This window comes from Aotus nancymaae, unplaced genomic scaffold (genome assembly GCF_030222135.1).
Source record: "Aotus nancymaae isolate 86718 unplaced genomic scaffold, 86718_ANA_hifiasm-v0.15.2.pri h1tg000011l, whole genome shotgun sequence".
Lineage (NCBI taxonomy): Eukaryota > Metazoa > Chordata > Mammalia > Primates > Aotidae > Aotus > Aotus nancymaae.
This window is the reverse complement of record NW_026988422.1, coordinates 59,310,993-59,333,534: the sequence shown is the minus strand read 5'-3', so window position 1 is coordinate 59,333,534 and position 22,542 is coordinate 59,310,993. Positions and strand designations below refer to the sequence as shown.

The window sequence follows — 22,542 nt, the reverse complement described above, 5'->3', positions numbered from 1 at the left end:
AGGCAACTAAAACACAATGGTAAGAATTTATGTATCTAAAAATAGAAAAAGTAATACATTGTGTTATGATGTTACAATGTCACTAGGCGATGAAATTTTTCAGCTCCATTACAGTCTTTTTTTTTTTTTTTTGAGACGGAGTTTCGCTCGTTACCCAGGATGGAGTGCAATGGCGCGATCTCGGCTCACCGCAACCTCCGCCTCCTGGGTTCAGGCAATTCTCCTGCCTCAGCCTCCTGAGTAGCTGGGATTACAGGCATGAGCCACCATGCCCAGCTAATTTTTTGTGTTAGTAGAGACGGGGTTTCACCATGTTGACCAGGATGGTCTCGATCTCTTGACCTCATGATCCACCCGCCTCGGCCTCCCAAAGTGCTGGGATTACAGGCTTGAGTCACCGCGCCCGGCCTCCATTACAGTCTTATGGGACTACCATAGTATATGTCGTCCTTCTTTGACCCACTGTTACGCTGCACACGACTACATGACTGCACTTATCCTAATGCAGGCCAAAATTTCCATGATTGAGTCCTGAATCTCCCTCTTAATGAGATCAAGATTTAGGAAAGTTCTCAAGACAGACCTTTCAGGCCTTGACCTTCAAGCTAAGAAAAGGTGGAAGAGTTCTTTCTTTCTTGCTAAATTTGAAACCCTAGGTACTATTTTTTTTTTTAGACAAAATCTCACTCTGTAGCCAGGCTGGAGTGCAGTGGCGCAATCTTGGCTCACTACAATCTCTGCCTCCCAGGTTCAAGTGATTCTCCTGCCTTAGTCTCCCGAGTAGCTAAGATTACAGGCGTGCACCACCATTCCCAGCTAATTTTTGTATTTGTAGTAGAGACGGGGTTTCATCGTGTTGGTCAGGATGGTCCTGATCTCTTGACCTCGTGGATCCACCTGCCTCAGTCTCCCAAAGTGCTGGGATTACAGGCGTGAGCCACTGCGCCCAGCCAACCCTAGGTACTATTTCATAGCCTAGATTAATGAATATAGAACTATTTGACGCTGCCCCTCCACCTTTTTAACAACACTGAAAACAAATACGAATTATCTATATTGACGGTATATTTTGACAATAAATTTTTAAATCATAAGTTACATTTCCTTTTTGCTTTCTAATGTTTCTTACTGAGAATCAAGACAATGGTAATAATTTGTCTAAAAGTCTGAATGTCTGTGTGAAGAAAAGATTTCAATGTTCAGCATATGGTGGGGACTTGGTAAACATGAACTGCAACTGTGCTGGAACTGCTTGCTCCAAGATCTTTACCAATATGGAATCAAAACAAGAAAAAGAGAGTCAGTGGGATCTTTTAAACTCTCTTCCCCTATTCAAAAACTAATTTGTTCTTCTAAGAATATGACCCCACATATTCATTTTTTTCTGTTCCGTTGGCTTCTTAAAAACTTTTTTTTGATACCATGTCTTCTTATGGTCATAGTCATAAGCAGTTTAGATGTAGAAGTTTAATACCCTCTTTGGTAGTTATATTTTCTGACAAATATTCACTACAAATGTACAAAGAAAAGAGAAGACCTGCCCCGAGGAGACCCTCACTGTGGCACATTAGTTATCCTTCAACAGGTGTAGGAACTTTGAGCCAGAGAAGCCTGGATGACGAAGAGACAGCACCTCAGGCAGCCTTGCCAGGAGCCACTGGGTTTCATCCTGGCCTGACCCAGAAAAATCTTATGGACGAGAACAAGAGGCCCAAGAGCTCTCTGATCTGCTGTCAACCAGCTGCAGCCGGGAGACTGCCAAAGTGCTGCAGTGACTAGGCAGCGCCCTACAGAGCCGTCTGGGAGGGGATTACCAGCCTGATCCCTTGTCTTTAGAGCCAGAAATGACTCAAACTTCACAAACAGCAAGGGCCTGCCAGGGAGGGTGACAATGAGCACTGGAAAGGGTTTTCTCCCCCTTGTTGGTGTCTCTTCCCCCTACTTGCTGCTGTGGCAGATTCTGGACAGTGTGCAGCCTGTGAGGTAATCTGAATTCCTTGGCAACCGGCAAGTACCTGAATTCTTTCAAAACCACAGGAATCCAGCAGAGAAAAGGTAAATATCCCTGCGGAGCCAGTGTTAATTAGCAAGGAAGGCTACTGAAGAAGGAACTGGGGGTGGGGAGAAAGAGAAAGGCAGTACAAATGCTTTGGGGTCTTTTCTGAGTTTCCACTGAATATGGCTGAGGCAGAAAAAAAGCTGTTCCAACTGGGACCTTCCCAGAGTCCTCTCCTCCCGCCTCTGCCGCATGGGTGGAACTCAGCTCTCTGGATGGGTACTCACATCTCCCCGCCTGCCACAAGTTGCTAGAGCTGCCTATCTTTGGGTCTCTGGCAACATATTTGGTTTTTAACTCCATTTTGTTCTAATTTTTTTGAACTTTTAATTTTTTCCTGTTTCAGTAAAAATCTGGCTATTAGCTTCATCTCAGAAAGGGCTCTGTCAAATCATCTAAACCCAATACTGGATCCACCTAAAACTATAAAATCCAGGACAAAATCTTTTTGGATTCCACCTCTGACAGGAAGAAGAATCTACACCATTTTGGAGCACCCCTCTGTGGAAACTGAGTGTCCCCTGGTGGCGCAAAACAGCAACATGCAAGTAAAACTCAAAAGCACAGGGGACCTCTGAGGGCTACTGTGAGAATCACAAAAAGCTGCACCCAAATACAAGGGGGACAATTTTAACACATCTTCAATATTCTACCCACACATAAGAAAACAGAGTTCTCCTATATCTTATATTAATAAAACAGTAAGGACAACTGAAAACACTAATCTATAAAGAAACTAGGATTTTCACAAATGTAATTTTGTGTAAAAAAATTTACACAAAATAACTTATTTCACAAAACTGTCTTATGTAATGAATTTAATCTTTCTGTCACCTAGCATTAATTTGAGATCCAAAACAAAAGTGATAGGGTATAAAAGAATTCATTCTAAAGAAGGAAATGAATTGTATTTGCCTCCTGTTCTATCTCTTTAGGAAAGATTATGGTTTTTCTTGTTGAGCCTCAACGTAACCCAGTGATCTCATCCCAAACTGAGTGTCTTCAGTTATGTCTACATAAAATACATGTGGCCCAAGATTAATAAAAGCTGCAGATCTGGAGATGCTACAGACTGTCGACACAATTGAACAGACTCTGAGTATTACAACGAAGCAAGTGAATGCCAAGATACATAATGAGCGATGACACAAGAACTTAGGCCGCCAGGCACAGTGGCTCACACCTGTAATCCCAGCACTCTGGGAGGCCAAGGTGGGCGGATCACGAGGTCAAGACATTGAGACCATCCTGGCCAACATGGTGAAACCCCGTCTCTACTAAAAATACAAAAATCAGCCGGGCATGGTGGCACACACCTGTACTCCCAGCTACTTGGGAGACCAACGCAGGAGAATCTCTTGAACCAGGAGGCGGAGGTTGCAGTGAGCCGAGATGGCGCCACTGTACTCCAGCCTGGTGACAGAGTGAGACTCTGTGTCAAAAAAAACGTAGGCACATTGAAATTATTGCATAGAACAATGTGCCTTTGCAGGACTCCAGCAAACAGTGCATCATACTGCCATGCATCATGCTTTTGTAAAGCTTCGATAAAGCTTTTATATTCATTTACACTTTCAGGTAAACCTAACCAAAGCCCTGAAAATTCATGTTGTCTTCTGGTTCAACTTGGTCTGAGTTTTTGAAAAGCTGTTTTTCTAATTATTCTGAGAAAAAGCGTCCATTGACTAATATATATATAATTTTTTTGTTTCTGCTGGAAGCAAAAGAAAAGGGTTATACTTAATTCCATAGATTCTGACTTCCAACACACAACCAGTAGCCAAAGCATTTGAATATTTGTAGTAAATTCTATAATAAACCTTGGTACTGTTCTGAACCAGAAAGATCTTAAAATTATGCCAAATTTTACCCATAGAGAGGGCTGTTATTATTGTAGGTGAAAATATCTTTGCAATATTAAGCAAAACATACTGGTATAATATTCTTGAGAAACAGTGAAGCACAACCTTGATCTCTTTTCTCTATTCTCAAAGTCCAATTTTTGGCAGGACATAATCAGTTTCTTATAACTTGACACAGGAGAGAAGTTATGGTGAGGATGAGCAGAGGAAGGAGAATGATAAAATTTATGAAAGAGAGAGAAAGCTCAGAAGTCTCACATTATAAAGCTGAAACTCCTCAGCATCTTGCGTATCTGAGAAGTTAGCAGTGTATTTTACCTTCATTTTGTTCAAATAATATAGGGAATAGACATTTTTTTTTTCATGAGATGAGGTCTCGCAATGTTGACCAAGCTGGTCTTGAACTCCTGGTCTCAAGCAATCCTCCAGTCTCAGCCTCCCAAAGTGCTAGGATTACAGGTGGGAGCCACCATGCCTGGCTGGGAATAGACTTTTATACCTAATTTTGTATAGTGATACTTCAAAGCATGAGAGCACATGTGTCTATAAACATTATAGACAATTTCTTTCCTATAAAAACCTGATTAGAGCTAGTAGTCACTTCATGTTCAGATGCCTGGTTCAGCCCTTTATCTAATAACTGGGAGATGTTTCAGTTATTCCCTTTCTCAATTTTCAAGGAACAGAGAGAGTCCAGATCTAGGGAGTTTTGGTAGTCTTCAGTGTTCCCAGGGCTCAAACTCAAAATCTTGGTTAAGAATACGATAGGACTTATAAATGCTGTCACTGCCACCTAGAGGCAAATGGAATACAGAGCTCCACTGGCTAGAAGGTTTGGTTAGTCCCAAGCTTTTGTATCTCACTGATTTCAAGTTGTAGGATACATCTGAAAAAAACTAAGTCTCTGAAAAAAAATTTCAAGTCATAGGATACATCTGAAAAAAACTAATTAAAAGACCATTCTAAAATAATAGTTGTCAGAGTACAACAATATTTGTCAAAGCACCTGCACATAAATAGGTAGCCATCTTTTATCCATGGTATTTCCCATCTTCCAATTGCATTTTCTAAAATACAGAAACATACACAGACCATGCTTTTTTAGCTTGTTGTGACCATCACAGATGCAAACCACCTCCTAAGCTGCTATGCTGTATAACAAGCTTGCCCAACGTGAGGCCCACAGGCTGCATGCAGCCCAGGATGGCTCCGAATGCGGTCCAACACAAATTTGTAAACTTTCTTAAAATATTATGAGTGTTTTGCAATTTCTTTTAAGCTCATCAGCTATTCTTAGTATTAATGTATTTTATGTGTGGCCCAAGACAATTCTTCTTCCAATATGGCCCAGGGAAGCCAAAAGATTGAACATCCCCGCTTTCTATCAAAGGCACTATGCATAAAAATAACTTCAGGGCAAACTGGTTGGTTGATACAAAAATTCAGTTTTGTTGGGGGAAAGTACACAGCATAGTAGTTACATACTTATTTAAAAAAATTTAAAGAGTTTATGAAAACAATTACCTGTAAAATTCTGTGGCTATGGGAAACAAAACTTCAAAATATTACAACTTGAACTTAATCTCATAAGTCACATTACCTTAAAACTTAGAAAGCACCTCAACAAAAAGAGAACAATGTATGTACAACCACTGTAAAGTAACTTGGATGTTAAGGAAAAAAAAATAATAACTTCTAAATGGACACAAAATAGTCTGACCCCTGAGCTCTGGAGTCAGATCCATGAGTTCAAATCCCCATTCCACTTCTCTCACCTCTAAATCTGTTTCCTCAACTGCAAAAATGCATCAACTAAAAGGCTGTTATGAGGCTGAAAGTAAATTCCTGGTATATAAATACCACATGATCCTGGTTCACTGCTGGGAAGATGTTTATGCACCTTACATGTGGACACGCATTGAGACTACAAATAAGACCAATTTCTGAAGTTCTTTTTATGCATAGTGGCTGTGATGTTATAGAGCACAGCAGATGAGGAGGTGGTATGCATCTGTAAGCAATAATGACAAGTGAAAATAGCATGATCTGATTTAATAAACTTGTGAACGGGTCCACTTTTAATATACTCACCCAGCTCTTCTGCCCCAAAACAGTTTCTTACCTAGCCAATCCTTCTTCATAGAGATAGATGACAAGAGGATCATAGGAAGTCACGAGCACATAGAGGCGCACGTCAAACTTGAAATCTAAAAAAAAATTTGTATTTACAAAAAAACCTAAGATAATTTTTTCCCTGTTATAGAATAAACAACGAAACCAAGAAACATGAAAGAAAGAACATTCCTCCTCTCCACATGAAACAAATACTGCCTATATACCTTGCCTTTTGAGGATAACTAATAATTATATAAATGTACCATATACATAGTATGTTATGTATACAGTACCTAATAAAAACAGTATAATGTATATATACATTAATATAACTAATGTATATATAATGTCTATGTGTGTCATTTTCACACACATTAATTACTGCACAATTTTCATACATATATTAATTGCTATATAACCTATAAAACACTTTCTCTTATATTATCTCATTTCACCTTTAAATAAATCCCATGAGATAGGTAAGGAACTGGCTGCCTTTCTGGAGCCACACATGTCAAGAATTTCACAACAGTATAATAAAGACTTAACTAGAGAAGGTTATGAAAAGCTTAAAAAGTTTAGCAAAGAACTGGCCCAATTTAGTCAAGGGCCTAATCACAACTCACCATCTATGAGCAGGGGGTTGTTAATGTAACGGGAGACCAGAATGTTCTCTTCCAGGGAAATCTGGTTTGGCTGTTGAGTAAAGAGAAAGAATGAAAGAGTAGAAATGCACAAGAACCCTAATTTACAACAAGGGAGCAAAGTGCTTAAACTTCTAAGAAATGATAATGTGGAAAACTAAAATTCTGGTTAAAGTTTCCTCCAAGGTACCCACATATTCAGTTGGCCATATAACATCACTTCTATAACATTACAGGCATCCAATTACAATGCAGGAAAACTAAATTTACCCAGCACCTCTCACATAATAAATACAGCCTAAATAGCTTTAAAGATGTGTATACATGATATTAAATAATTACATGACAAGAAAATAAGAGCCACTTTAAAAATCAATAAAAACTTGCTTTCTTCCCAATGTAAAGTATAATGGAAATTTTAAAATACTACTACTATTCTTAAATCAAGGTTTTTATTAAGATGTTTAAAGAATTTACAGATCCACAATGGATCCTAGCATTTCCTCTATAAAATGAGATAGGTGTTTGATTTACTTAAGGAAATTTGCTAAGCAAGCGTATGCAAGGAGTGAATAAGATCTTTTAAAGATGTCTTCAATGAGAAAAAGCTGTCTATACAATAAATAGAAAGTACTGTTGGACACTGTATACGGCACTGGGGATACCACGATAAAGATAACAGATATAATCTCTGCCTTGCCAATTTAAGATTCAGTAAATCCCTATCCCTGAGAAGTTTAATATTTCGGTAGAGGAACAGCAAAAAACAGAATTTAAAAGAACACAAAGCAGCATTTCTGTAAATACAAGATGTGAGATTGCAAAGTTAAAGTGCAGACCAAGTAGGTAGGACCCGTCAGGGAAGACTTGTCCTGGAAGAGTAGATGCAGAAACGAGGGGCGAAGGCTGTGAAGCACATGGTGGAGAAGAAAGGAGCCCATCATGGGAAGATGGCATGCAGCAAGTCCAACAGAAAGGAGGGTGGCCGATTCACAAACCTGAGGCTAAAAGACTGAACTGGGAAATTATGAAAGACATGGCTAACAATGAGGAAGGAGGTACCCCACTGGCAAAAGGATCTGAACCCCTGGCAAAGGGAGTTTATATTTAGCATGGTGGGAAGCGAGAAATTATTACGGATTCTAGATTAAGGAAACAGCAAGATTAAAATATCTGGGGAGAAAAAAACCTTCATGTGTGATTAGATAAAGACAGAGCAATCAGCTGGAAGTCACCACAATCCAAGTAGGACAAAAGGGCTCCAAAAGGGAAGTGGCAATAATCATTTGGTTGATAATAGCTACAGTCAAGGCAACAGAATTAACCATCAACATTTGCAGAAACAAAATTTAACAAATGCACTAAACATGCGGATGTGCCAAGTGCTGTTCTGAGTCTGTTCCCAGGATTATTTAATTTAATCCTCACCCAACCCCAGGAGGCAGGTATATCACCATCCACATTTTATAGATGAAAAAGGAATCAGAGTGGGTTAGGGACATGCTCAAAGTCACACAGCTAATAGAGCAGCAATGGAATCCAGGCAGTCTTCCTCAGAGGCTTAACTTTTAGGCATTATTCTTACCTCCTCCCAATATTCTGCTCTCAAATTTAATTGTCCCCCAAATTCAAAAGTTTGTCTTTATAATAATGCATTTCCTACCCCCAATACTACAGTTTTTCATAAGATAAGGATAATCTTGTGATCTATAACTCTACACAGAACCACTATGAGCAACTCCCAAGTCAGAATGATGAGATTCTTCTCTCATTTCCCACTGCTGCTATCTCAGTCAGAACACAGTTTTCTCAAGCCATGTCTATGCATCACAGGAACACAATGACATAATTACTGATACATCCCTAACGAACTTAATCACCCATCCCATTTCCTGACTCCCTTACATTTCTTGATCAGCTTCTCGCAAGTATTATCTCCATTTTGAATCAGCTCAGTGAGGATCGATGCAATCATTGTACAGCTGCAGGCTATGTTGTAAATGTAAAATCAAACAATTGCAGCTCTCTTCCTACTGAGTAGAACCTATAGGCTACAACAAATATCTAGTCACCCAACTTTGCTCCACAGCAGAGAATATGCTGATAGTGGTCATCATTTCGTTACACATCTAATGCCCATGCACATTTCCTCTCTTCCCTTGCTCACCATACACATTTATTCTTTGACTTACAGAAAACAAACCCTTACATTAGTTAGTTAACTTTCCTATTTGTTCTACTGTCTTTATCTCTCACTTCTATCTGCACTGGGAATTAAAGTGTAAGCTCCTAGAAAAAAAAGAAAGGTTTGGGTATAGTTTCTTTGCATAGCGTTACAGACTGAAGAGCAACTAAGAAAAACTTTCTGATATCTTCAAACCTGTTTCCTTTTCATCAATCTCTAGTTAAATCATTTTAAATTATTTCAATTCAAAGCTCAAACTGCCTCCCGAAGTATGCTAAAGTAGGAATCTGAATTGTTGGGAAAGTTGGAAAACACATCTTAGTTTTTTTTGTTTTTTTTTTTTTTTTTTTTTTTTGAGATCGTCTCGTTTCTTCACCCAGGCTGGAGTGCAAAGGCGTAATCTCGGCTCACTGCAACCCCTGCCCCCCAGGTTCAAGCAATTCTCCTGCCTCAGCCTCCCTCCACAGTAGTTGGGATTACAGGCAAGTGTTCCCATGCCTGGCTAATTTTTGTATTTTTAGTAGAGATGGGGTTTCACCACGTTGGCCAGACTGGTCTCAACCTCCTGGCCTCAAGTGATCCACCTGCCTCGGCCTCCCGAAGTGCTGGGATTACAGGTGTGAGCCACCGTGCCCGGCTGGAAATACATCTTTCTAACTTAAGATTAAAGCTCATGGTATCCAAGTCATTGTAAAGGAGAATGGTTAAGAGTGTCTATGCCAGAACCAGCTGTACCTGAGTTACAACCTTGACTCTACCACTTACTAACGAAATAGTAACTACCTCATAGGGTTCATATATAGATTAAATGAGATTATGTTTAGAAAGGTCAGCGGTAGGCTCAATGAAGATGTTATTATTACTGCAAACTTAACAGTATATATGTGGTTCTAATTGCAAAGCCCCAAGCTCAACAGCATTCATCACTACCTGCCACACGCCATTCTAGTCAGAATACTGAGTTATTATGAAAATTAGGAGATACATAATAATTAGGAGAATTTCTCAAAAGCTTTTAAGGAGTGACAATATAGCAGGCACTCCCAAAATACTTGCTGAGCAATTAGATAAACAGAGGGAACCTAAGATAAAAACATAAACAGAAAGAAGAGAGTACAGCATTATATTCACAAGTATAGGAGGGACCAGAGTGACGTAACACTCTCCTAATATATGAAAATCTCAGAGAATGTATCAATACTGTATTTACCATGGATAATGTGTTGAGACAAGGATGACTAAATTTGACTTCCATAATCAAATTCAATACCTTAATCAGAAAACACCCGTTCTTTCCCCTCCTGGATTTGAATATACTAAATTTGGAAAATATGGCATTTAGTCATGGTTACTGAAGGAGTGGAGCAAAAAAACAGCTTTGTCCCTTTATGCTGTATTACTAGAGTTAAAGAGCACATCATTACCAGACCAGGTTAGCCAACCAACCGAGATGCTTCCATCTGTGGTCCACACTTCTCTTTTCAGTGTTAAAGTAATGCTCTTGCTATCCTTTATCCTGCTCTTGTAATGGTAAAAGTTGCTATTAGCAGAGAGTTTCCAAAAGCTTATGACTATTATAGGGAAGTTTTAACAAGTGGCCCTCTTACTCCAGTGGGAAGACAGGGGAAGATATTTTCATTTGGGCCTCACACTAACTCCATCCCCACTGCCTAAATCCCTCACCCACTCACATGAGTTCTGCTCCCAGACCCTCCACCTCAGCATTCCCTCTCCTCACCCTACTGCTCAAATCTAAAAGGAAAGCAGGCAGCAGCCTTGGAAAGAGTTACTTCATCCAGTTGGCTAATGGGTCACATATTCCATGGGAAAGGATCCAGGTATAGAAAAGAGGGAATGGTTATGCCTTCTGTGTAAGGAGAGAGAAGAGTATTAACAACATGATTTGCAGGTCTGGGTAAAAGGTGGTAAAATTCCAGTTTCAGGGTGAAATGGGAGTATTTTCCCATTATGTCCGCATGTTGCCAGCTCCCCTCATGCCTGTTGGCATGTTCCCAGGCTTCTGTCTGGCACCTCCACTAAATACCTAAAAGAATCAGACTCATTCCAAAGCTTCACAAAGAGGGAGGGGGAAGGTAAAAAGTCCTGCCAAGTACTTTGATCTATGCAGGGGGTCTCAAGAGATTCAGCCCAGGGAGAGGTGGGAGAGAAAAACACTTACATAGCCCGCCAAACACATTCTCTAAAGACATGTCACCCCTTTGAGATTCAGCATCCAGGGAAGAGTTTGGGCACAGGGTTCTCAGCTCCACCAAGGAAAGTTTAACTTTTCTATCCTTTATGATGTTAGCTTTAAAATAACAAATCACTAGGGCAAAAGAGCATTCCAAAAGAAAAGAGTCCCAGATGAGCTGGGAATAGATCCTATTCTTTTTGACTCATGTCTAAGAAAATAAAAAGCAAACTCGTACCATAGCTGACTTTCAATAGCAATTCCATTTGGCAGCTAAAACCCAAACCCAAACTAGTGCCGTCTATGAGATTCAAACAACACTGGAGCTCCTGGCACAGAGCTGAAGGAAAAGCTGTTGGAGAGGGGACTTCACACCAAGGTCAGAGCAGAGACAAGAGGAGACAGAGCCAAGGCATATGATCACTGCCTTATGTCACAGGAGACTCAGGGTAAAAGGCCTCCAGAGTGGCCTAGGCCAGGTACAGAAGTTGTAGCCAATGCCTGGGGCTGTAGCAGTTGCTCTATCAAAACCAGATCCTATATTTATTCGGTATGAAGGGTCTGGCCATCATTGTTTACTGTGCGGTTTTGAGTCCAGACTGAATTTAAGGACTTTCTAATATGAAAGATCACTCAGAAAGTTAGTTTCTACACATATGGGAAACAGTTCAATGTGAAAAGACAATTGGGGAATTTAAGATGGGGTTTTGGTCCCACACATAACATATCTACCTCTCCCTGCCCTTTCAGAGTTCCAGTGGAAAGACAGAAAGAATATTTTCAAAACAATGAAATGATATCAAAGCTAGAAAAAAGTAAAAGGAGCCAGACAAGTCCAAACGTTTAAAGAAATCCTAAAAGATAGAAAGCAGATGGGATCATGTTGAGAAAACAGAGCAGAGGAAGTTCCAGCCCAAAATATCAGAGATAAGAGTGATCTTCCCAAGGAGGCTTCTGCAAATTTCCAAGTTTGTAGTCAATAAACATGAAGATCAGGGATCAGCCAAGGAATACGAATTAGATAATTAACAAATAGCATTTGGAACAGTGAGACCAGTAGACTTGTGGGTGCAGGGATCTGGTAAAGAATGAAACTTGAGGCTACTTTATCCCCAATACACACAAAAAGGAAAAGAGAAGAAAGGTAGCTCTGCCCAAAATCACCAAATCTTCCTCTAAATTCACAATGTGGCCCACTCTGTTTTGGAAGGTGAAAGAGGCATGCTCCTCACCACATCCACCTAAAGTGAAGCCTGATAGTCAACACATTTTGCCCTTACACAAAATACAGTCAGACTCTTCCAGGGAGAAGCTGTTAGGAAAAGAGTCCTACACAACCACAGTAGAAACCAGAGCAGCTGCCAGTTTTATTCAGTCTGGTCTTTTGTTCATAGGGTCCAACACCTAAGGATCATCAAAACTGAGAAAATCCAATAGCAGGGGAAAAGACAATCCCAATAAAATTCAAGGACAGAAGAGAACTTTACAAAAATTTCCACTGGTATCCTCAGAGGGACAGGCAGGCAAACTGCATCCATTATGCAACAAAAGGTTACTACTTCTAAGTAAAAATAAAGCAAATCAGAATATGAGTTTCTGGAAATCAACCTATGATATCCAATATAAAAATACAGTAGATGAATGAACAATAAAATGGATAAACCTCAACCTGTGATCTAGAAGATAAAGATGGGAAAGGAATTAACAATGAGAGAAAAGTTAACATGAAGATCCAGAATGCCTCAAAAAAGAGCTCTAAGAGTGGAGACAAATAAGAGGATAATTTTCCTTAAAGAAAAACACTAGTTTCCAGACTGAAAGTGCCTACCAAATGCCCAGGAGGAAGAATAAAAAACAGGTCCAGGTCTAAATACTGGTTAAATTTCAGAATCCCAAAGTATATCGGCAGCAGCAAATCCATATGGGTCTGCAGCTACTCAATTCTTGCCTCCTTGAAGGAAAAAATTCATCTGAGGGGCATAAGGCAGAGTGAGAGACCGAGGCCAGTTTTAGAGAAGGAGTGAACATTCATTAAAAAGTTTTAGAGCAGGGGCCGGGCGCGGTGGCTCAAGCCTGTAATCCCAGCACTTTGGGAGGCCGAGGCGGGTGGATCACGAGGTCAAGAGATCGAGACCATCTTGGTCAACATGGTGAAACCCCGTCTCTACTAATACAAAAAAAATTAGCTGGGCATGGTGGCGCGTGCCTGTAATCCCAGCTACTCAGGAGGCTGAGGCAGGAGAATTGCCTGAACCCAGGAGGCGGAGATTGCGGTGAGCCGAGATCGCGCCATTGCGCTCCAGCCTGGGTATCAAGAGCGAAACTCCGTCTCAAAAAAAAAAAAAAAAAAAAAAAAAAAAGTTTTAGAGCAGGAATGAAAGGAAGTAAAGTATACTCGGAAGAGAGCCAAGCAGACAACTTGAGAGATCCAAGTGCCTGTCTGACCTCAGACTTGGGTTTTATACATTGGCATGCTTCCAGGGTTTTGCATTTCTCCTCCCTTGATTTTTCCATGGGGCAGCCTGTCTGCATGTGCAGTGGCCTGACAGCACTTAAGAGGGGCTGCATGTGCAGTGTGTTTACTGCAGTTGTGCGCATGCTCATTTGAAGCATTTTTGCCTTACCAGTCGAGTGTTCCTAGAGGAAGGGCATATACCAGTTAAACTCCATTATTTTGCTTCTTAGTGCACATGCTTGAGCCTACTTGTCCAAATCCTAAGATCTTATTGGGAAATGGCTGATCACCGACTTCAGGTATTTTCTATTTGTTGGGAACCTGCCTATCCCTGGCATCTGCTGCTACCAATTATTATTTTAGAGACACCAGTTTAACAACTGCCTGACCATCACCTGATGATCACCTGATACTCCTTGGTGGTGGTTCTGTCATGCCCTGCTCATGTCTGCCTAGCTACCTATTCTAATATTTCCTCCTTCAAGAGTCCAAGAGTGTTTCCACTGAGTTTAAATTTTTTAGTCAACTTATAAAGAAACTGAATCATAGTTACTGAAGAGACTGTTATAAATGTTTAAAACATAAGAATAAAAACTAATCAAACAAATGTGCAAGGGAAGGTGGGATGTGATGTAAGTGCAATAAATGCCAAACTGAGAATTAACAATACAAGGTAATATCAATGAAAGAAATAGAAATCAACTAAAATTACTAACTACTATTAATAAAGTCAAGGGAGTGAGACCAGTAGGAATTTTATTTGCCATGTATATGCATTCAATTTAAGACAACTTTTAATGAGAATTTTACAAAGAATCAAGATATTGATAGCTTTTGAAAAAAGAAGAGGAGAAATCAAAGGAAGAAGAGCAGAAAGAGGCTCTAAAACTTGCCTTGGTCTCTCTGCCTCCGAAGGAAGGAGAAGCAGCAGTAGTAGCAAGGATGCCATACCAAATTAAAGTTCACTTGTTTGATAATCTTGAGAACAGAACCCACAGTTCTGCTCACAATAGACACATATATGCTATCAATTAATGCAGGTGTGTAGGAATTAACATCACGATATGCTAAAAGCAGAAAAGGTGCCTCTTTTCTGCTAACACAACAGGTTGCCCTCCCCCAAAATTTAATCAAGTGTCTTTTCAGCCATGCAGTAACTGCTGGTGCAGGAGATTCCTGCCAATAAGTAAGGCAACAAGTCTATTTATACCCACCCTCAATTCACTTCTGAATGCAGATTTCAGAAGAGCACACCGGCTCTTAATGAAATGGAACTATATTAGTAACCAGTACAAAGGGTGAAGGAGCAAAGAACAAGTGAGGAAAGAGCTTTGCCATCTGCTGCATACTTACATTGTTGATCAGGTAGACTCCTCGGCCCCTAGAAGAAGCCACTGGTTTTACTATCCAAGGTCCCCGGTCCTTTGAATATGAATCTGCTCAAAATATTGGGAGATAAAAAAGGGAGAAAACAAAGAAAAAGAATGAACTTGAGTTTATTATATCAACTTTCAACAAGAGTTATCTACTCAGGGAACCCATAAGCTTACAAATTTCTAAGTGTTGGACAGCAACTAAAATTATCTGTACTTTTTGGATTTGCCTTAAAAACAAAAACAAACAGAGGGAGGAAAGGAGGGAGGAGAAAAGAGGACAGCAAAATCACTCCCATAATGATTCCTTCCACCATTTCCCCTCTTTCCTTTTTCTTTTTTTTTTTCTTTTTTGGCAGGGTCTTGCTCTGTTGCCCAGGCTGAAGTGCAGTGGTGCTTTCATCGCTTATTGCAGCCTCAACCTCCAGGGTGCAAACAGTCCTCTCAACTCAGCCTCCTGAGTTGATGAGACTACAGGCATGGGCCACCAAGCCCAGTTAACTGTTTTTAACTTTTTGTAGAGGCAAGGTTTCTCTATTTTGCCCAGGCTGGTCTTGAACTCATGGCCTAAAGCAATCCTCCCACCTTAGACTCCCAAAGTGCTGGAATTACAGGCATAAGCCACCATGCCCGGCGTCCCCTCTTTCTTGAATGAAAAGATGAAAACAAGGCAAACATCTAAATGTTAGTCTATTATTGTCACAAAGAACCATCATGAATCTTTGAAATTCTCACCTCTGTTAACTAAAGGACCTCAGGCACACAGTGTCAATGTAAGCCAAAATCTAGATCTCGTAATACAGCTATTTTCCTTAAATATTTCCTCCAAGCTTATAAAATAAAAACCGCCTTAATTCAAGCAATATGCCAGCGAAGAGGAAGGACAATCATTTACAAGTGATTAAAAGGTGCCATTTGCTTCTGTTCCTTTCCCAGGTTCAGCTTTACACTTTAAATCCCTTTCGATCATGAAAAGAGAAAGCAGACAACTGACACTAAGACTTCCAAAGGCTTGCAAGTGGTCTGAGGGGAAGCAGCTCTGTCTTCCACTTAGGGAATGTCAGAAGTCAGTGGAGAGAAGCAGGGATAGAGCTCTCAGTGCTGCTGATTCTCACATCCCAGACTGGAGAGGGAGCACTAGTCCCAACTGTGCCTCTTCCACTTTTGGTGAAATACGTCAGGTGGCAGCAGTCATTACTGTTTCAAAGCAGAGATGAGGTGAAAGATAAAAATTAAGAGATTTGTTTTTTCTTGGTATTTTTCTTCGATGAAAGAAGAGAGATAGGGAAGGAGTAGTGTGGGGAAATAAATCAAACAAATGCAAATGTTACTGAGCAGATCCCACAAAGACTTCCTTTTTCCCAATTGCCTAAGTTGCTGTGCACCAAGATATCAGTCCCATTTCATCTAGAATACAATGGCACAAACCTAAGAAAGTCCCCTATAGTTTCTGTTAATCTGGTTTTATTTATTAAGAGGCACGTCATTTTCTAGGGCTCCAGTATCAGAAAAAGACTTTCAGATACTGGAGTCCCGAAGTTTTGCACACTTCCCTCCACCCTGCATTTGGGCTTATATCAGGCAGGCCTTCAGAAGGAGCTCTCTAGGCTCAGCTCCTTTTCCCAGATGACTTGCCAGCAGCTACTTGTCTCCTTTTCTTTCCTCTCCCTCTGACATGAGCCAGTCTCTTCAAGGCCTCCCACACAAACTTGACTTTGTCAATGTCACAAACCATTTCACCAGGAGGAAAAAAAGATCTTTTGTCCACTCTCTCCCGTCTTCCTCTGTATTTTCCCTTGATCCAGAATTAACAGAATTAGAAAAACTGTCATGTGCCACACAGAATTTAACTCTACGAGCAATTCTACTTCTAGAACCATATCCTCTAGTTCTACTCACACGTGTAAAATATTGCATATACAAGATTTTCAGTGCTGTGTTTTAACAGCAAAATATTAATTAAATACACTACAATGCATCTATATGAAGGGTCAGCAAACTATTTTTGTAAAAAGCCAGAGAATAAACATTTGAGGCTTTGCAGGCCACGCAGTTTCTGTGGCAGTTATCCAACTCTGCAGTTGTACCTTGAAAGTAGCCATAAACAATATGCAAACAAAGGGGTGTGGCTGTTACACAAAATTTTGTGTATAAACACTGAATTTCATATGATGTCTACAAGCCACAAAATGTTATTCTTCTTTTGATTTTTTTCCAACCATTTAAAAAAGGCCTTAGCTTGTGGGACACACAAAAACAGGCAGAAGACCAATTTCACTCAAGGGATATAGTTTGCAGACATCTAATCTACACAATGGAATATTAAGCAGACACACAAAACAAGAATGTCATTAATGATCTGATATGGAATGATCTTGAAGAAAACCTGTTAAATGAAAAAAACAGAAAGTGCTGGGCAATGTATGTTACATACACCCATCTGTTCATATACACACACAAGTTATTTGCTAGTAAACGTAAAGAATATCTCTAGAGGGTATGTAAGAATCTAGTAACACTGATCATCTCTGGGGAGGAAAACTAGATGACTGAGAAACACAAGGAGAAAGGAGACTTTTCACTGATGATTGCTTTGAAATTTATTTTGTACCATGGGAATATATTACCTTTCAAAAAATATAATTTATATAATTTTAAAGTCCTGCTATAGAAGACAGATTTATAGTTATATATGACAAAAAAATTAAACCTCCATAAAGTGAGGCCACTGAATATATGTATACGTATTCAGTTTATATATTTTTTTCACTTTGCCATTTTCCCGATACTGAGCAGACAACAGAATGCCTGAGCAAAAAGGTATTAAAACAAAACAAAAAAAAACAACTTTTCAAATGTCACTCATTCAATGCCTCTAAGTATCTAATCTGTGTCAATCAGTTTGCTAGGTGTGGGGCACACAGCAGTGAAAGATACAGTCTTTACCATCATGAAGATTAGACTAGCCAAAAAAACAGACATTGAACAAGTAATTACAGACACTGAGAGTTATAAAGCAGAAGTACAGGGTTCCACTGAAATGTCTAAGAAAACGACCACGCTACTTATTAATAGGCTCATTTACAACTATAATCCCAGCACTCTAAGAGGCTGGGGCAGGAGGATCCCTTGAGGATACGAGTTTAAGATCAGGCTGGGCAACACACCAAGACTGTCTCTACAGAAAATAAAAAAATTAGCCCAGCATGGCGGTGCCTGCCTGTGGTACCAGCTACTTCTAAGACTGAGGTGGTACGATCACTTGAGCCTAGGAATTCAGGGTTAAGGTAAGCTATGATTGCACCACTGCACCCTAGCCTGGGTGAGAGAGGAGGAGAGGGGAAGAGGAGGAAAAGGGAAGAGAGGGAAAAGAGGAAAGGAGGGGGGGCGGGGAGGGAGAGAGGGGGAGGGGAAGAGTGGGGAGAGGGGAGAGGAGGAAAGGAAAAGAGGAGAAGGGGAAAGGAGGAGATGGGGAGGGGGAGAGGGGGATGGGGAGAAGGGGAGAGGAAAAGAGAGGAGGAGATGGGGAGAGGGGGAGGGAGGAGAGGGAGAAAGGGGGAGGGGGGGAGAGGGGGAGAGGGGGAGGAAGAGGGAGAGAAAAGGACCAAAGCTCTCTGGAGACAGTACCCTCTACTTTGTGAACAGAAGTCAATGCTTCTGGCCAGATGCCGTGGCTCATGTCTGTAATCCCAGCACTTTGGGAGGCCAAGGCAGGTGGATCACCTGAGGTCAGGAGTTCGAGACCAGCCTGGCCAACATGGTGAAACCCTGTCTCTACTAAAAATACAAAAATTATCCAGGTATGGTGGTGCACGTCTGTAATCCCAGCTAGTCAGGAGGCTGAGGCAGAAGAATCATGGTTTTAACCCAGAAGGCAGAGGTTGCAGTGAGCCAAGATCACACCACTGCATTCCAGCCTGGGTGACAAAGCAAAACTCTATCTCAGAAAAAAAGAAGTTAATGCTTCTTCAGGTGCTTCACTATCACTGAAATCTAAATGTTCTTGAAATTCTAAATATCAAAGACTTTATTTCATGCTAGACTTTTCTCCTTGATTTGTGATATTTTTAGAACAAGGATTGATTTCTTTTACAGGTTCTAAAAATGTGGGTAGGAAGCAAGAAAAATCAGAAGCAAAGGCTAGGCAGAGAGCTCAGGAGCCTCTGCTTCAAGATGAAAATGTACTCAACAGGCTCCACAATTCTTTCAAGTGCTTTCCAGTTCCCATAGTGGCAGCAGGCTTGGTCTACTAGAAAGAGCAATGAACCTGGAATAAAAAGATCTGAGTTCTAATTCTGGCTTTTCAAGTGTATAATTCTACCGGTAAGTTCCTTAAGTCATCTAGTCTTACCTTTAAAATGAGATTTTTAAAATTTAGCCTGACTTGCTAAGATCTCTTATAATTCTAAAATTGTAATTCTACAAATTTACCAATTGCTTTGAAATGTAGTCATCTGTAATTAATTGGCTGACATGAAAATTCACGTTAGAATCATTTCTCAGTCTCTCTTACAACTAGAGATGGCTATAGAACTCAATTCTGGGGAAAGTTTTGCTTTTCTGATACTGGCACCACCCCATCTTTCTTCTGTGTTGCTTCCTTCCTCTTTCTGCTTAGAAAGCTGTCCCCTTAGGGGGAGTGACTGGAGCTGGCAACAGTTCCTTAGTCAGGGTCTTCAGGGTCACAGACCTCGAATTCTAGTCAACTAAATACTGTAACTGGCAATGACAGCACCAGGAGCCAAGAAAGGCCTGTGTGCCATGTATTCCCACCCCTACACTCAAATTACTGAGAAGAGTCTGGGGAGTACCCAGGCTTTCACATCTCTGGAGACAGTGATTGGTTTCTGGGCTACATCTTTACAGGTTTTCTCTTATTAGAAAGAAAAGCTATAAATTCATGAGATGGTGTTTTTAGTGTTTCTAGGCAATCCTCATATCCGATCCTTATTAGTTCTCTTTCAAAGGCCCTTCAGAGGCTATTCAAAACCCTTTCTGCCTTTTTAGGCACCCACCTATCCCTAGGCCCCTCACTCCTGGCACAAGACCTCATCAACCTTTTCACCAAGAATGCTAGGAATTTGTAACATAAACCTACTTATCTGCTTTCCTTTCCATCTAAAATGTTATCTGGGTCCTCAACTTAGCCTTCTTCCTTCCCCTCTTTTAGGAGACACATGCTCACTTCTCTTTCTAATGCTCACCTTTCTACTTGGGTTCTTGATTTAACTCTCTCCTGCCTCCTGAGATCTCATTCCCTTGTTCCTCTTCAATCTCCCTTTCCTCTGATTGTCTGTGGTGCTGCTTCTCTTTTTTTCTCTCCCTTAGTGATCATATCCACCTCCATATCTGCAACTTCCAGAATCTACATCTCTGGCCAGAACTCAAAGCTGCTCTTACACTGTCTACAAAACACACTACCTGGATGCCCCATAGACATCCAAATCCATTCCTTGTCTGAAATGTAACATTCCTCCTCCTCTTTGACAGTTTCTCCTTTGCCTTCCTGGTTACATTCCCTGTTTGAAAACTCATTGGTCCTCCTAGCTGCTCAGACTCAAACCTTAGGACGCCTCTTTGACCCCTGCCTCACTCCGCATACACAGGCAGTGATGTTTGTTCTCACCCTCTTTCTACTCATACCTATGCATTCCCATGACCTAGTTCAGTCCATCAACACTTTTTATCCACATCACTGCAATAACCTTCAAAGAGACCTTCTAGAAAGAAGGTCTTTCTTCCCTCTGCTTCTGCCGACTCATTTCACGTAGTTATTTTTCTAAAGGCCAGTCTGTTTATGGTGTCCCTTTCCTTCCAAAAAAAATTTCCTATTGCCCACACTCCAGTGCTGGAGGGCCAGAACATAATACTATTAATTAGTATTATGCTTAACTAATACTAATTAATAGTCGTTATTAATAGCATAACTACAAATTTAGTTAAACATACTAAAATAGTAAAACAGTAAAAACACAGTAGTATTAATATAGTTAGTAGTTAAACATAACTGCTACTAATAATATAAACATAACCTGAAATACGAAATAGTATTAAACATTTATCAAGCCACCCCTATCAGGCACCATTCCAAGTGCTTTCCACATATTAACCTACTTAAAATACCTCAACAACATTATAAGGTCAGCACTAGCGATAGTCCCATTTTACAGATGTGGACATTAAGGTACACCAAAGTTTGAGTAACTTGGCTAAAGTCACATGGCAAAAAAAGATTCTTAACTACAAATTTGTATCTTTGAGAGCATGGAAGCTCTGAGGTTGATTCATTTAATTAGTGCTCTATATGACCCACTGAAGAGCCATCTGTGGGCAAACAATGAATCACCAACCAATGAATGGCCCCAGCTAGAGCAACGAATGCTATTAGGTAAATGGTGGACCAAGCGTTCCTGATGAACTGCTGGTCTGTTCTGCCACAAGATGAACCACCCATTGGGTGACCCAGAGAGACTGGCAAGCCTAATAGGTTAAAAAAATCAAAAGTCAGGAAGTCTAGAGATAATGCTGTCTTCTCCCCATGCTACTTCATCTATCCATAAAACAGAAATAGTCTCTTTCTTGGACTTCCTGGGAGGAAAACTGTTCTCTCTGTGCATCTCACCTGATGCTCCTTATGGGAGAAGTGACTTCTCTCACTGGTGCTACTGGGAAATGGTCATTGCATGCATGCTGCCCAATGCCATTAGCAACGGTGCACCGAGATGAGGAGCATTGCCTCTGAAACCAAACTGCCAGTTTGAACCCGAATTCAACCATTTGTGTAAGCTGCATAACTTATGGAAAGTTTCTTAACCAAACTGTATCTTAGTCTCCTCATCTATAATATTACCAGAGTAGAGGTGCCACTTAAAAGAGAGCCTACTAGAAAGTAAACATTCACTAAATATTAGCTATTACCATTGTAATTTGGACTTTTTCACAAGAGACCTGCCTCACATCTTGTCTGTATTCATGCCTCTTCTGTGCACTAAGCCTACTGAGTCAGACTCTGTCCCTGTGGAGGAAAGCCTGAAACAGCCCGGTGCCTCTGCCTGGGCGTGGGTAGGTAAGTTGACAATGATGAAAAAGAAATTAAGAAGCCCATTTTAGATCTGGATTCAGGCCATGTGTTCCTGTGTCACTTTACCCACCATGCAGCTGACATTTAGGTGCCTATTTGGCTCCCATGTATATTTTTTTTATTAGTCTGAACTCAAAGAGGAGAAAATGTGACTAACTTGTAGCTCCAAACCCTAACATCAAAAGATATGGGATACCTGCACCCCTAAAGAACATAAATTACACAAGACTAGAAATCAAGGCTGACATGCTTCTTCAGTGGCAAGAGAGAAAGGGATACTGAAAAGGAAGCATGTGTAATTCACATGCAGGAATACAAAGTATCCTTACCAGCTGGTGTGGCAGATGATGCCTGTCATCTCAGAATTTTGCAAAGCCAAGAGGGAAGGACCCTTTCAGCCCAGGTGTTTAAGACGAGCCTGGGCAACAGAGCGAGATCCCAGCTCTACAAAAAAATTTAAAAATTAGCTGAGCACGGTGGTGCGTGCCTGTATTCCCAACAACTTGGGAGGCTGAGGAGGAAGGATCACTTGAGCCCAGGAGGCAGAGGGTGCAGTGATCCATGATCATGCCACTGCACT

At 40.6% G+C, this 22,542-nt stretch overlaps 1 protein-coding gene across 14 annotated transcripts in view; it reads right to left on the bottom strand.

The window, feature by feature from the left end:
* Positions 1-22,542, bottom strand: part of TTLL5 (tubulin tyrosine ligase like 5) — a 285,182-nt gene that overhangs the window by 238,449 nt on the left and 24,191 nt on the right. For all 14 annotated transcript variants that reach the window (XR_010342086.1, XR_010342087.1, XR_010342088.1 and 11 more), the window contains exons 7-9: positions 14,862-14,944; positions 6,660-6,729; positions 6,041-6,125 (exon numbers count right to left, since the gene is read on the bottom strand). Coding sequence is in view for 11 of the 14 variants with exons in the window: in XM_012438103.3 (XP_012293526.1) it covers positions 6,041-6,125; positions 6,660-6,729; positions 14,862-14,944 (238 nt within the window). In the remaining 3 variants the exon portion in view is untranslated. The remainder of the gene's footprint in view (positions 1-6,040; positions 6,126-6,659; positions 6,730-14,861; positions 14,945-22,542) is intronic.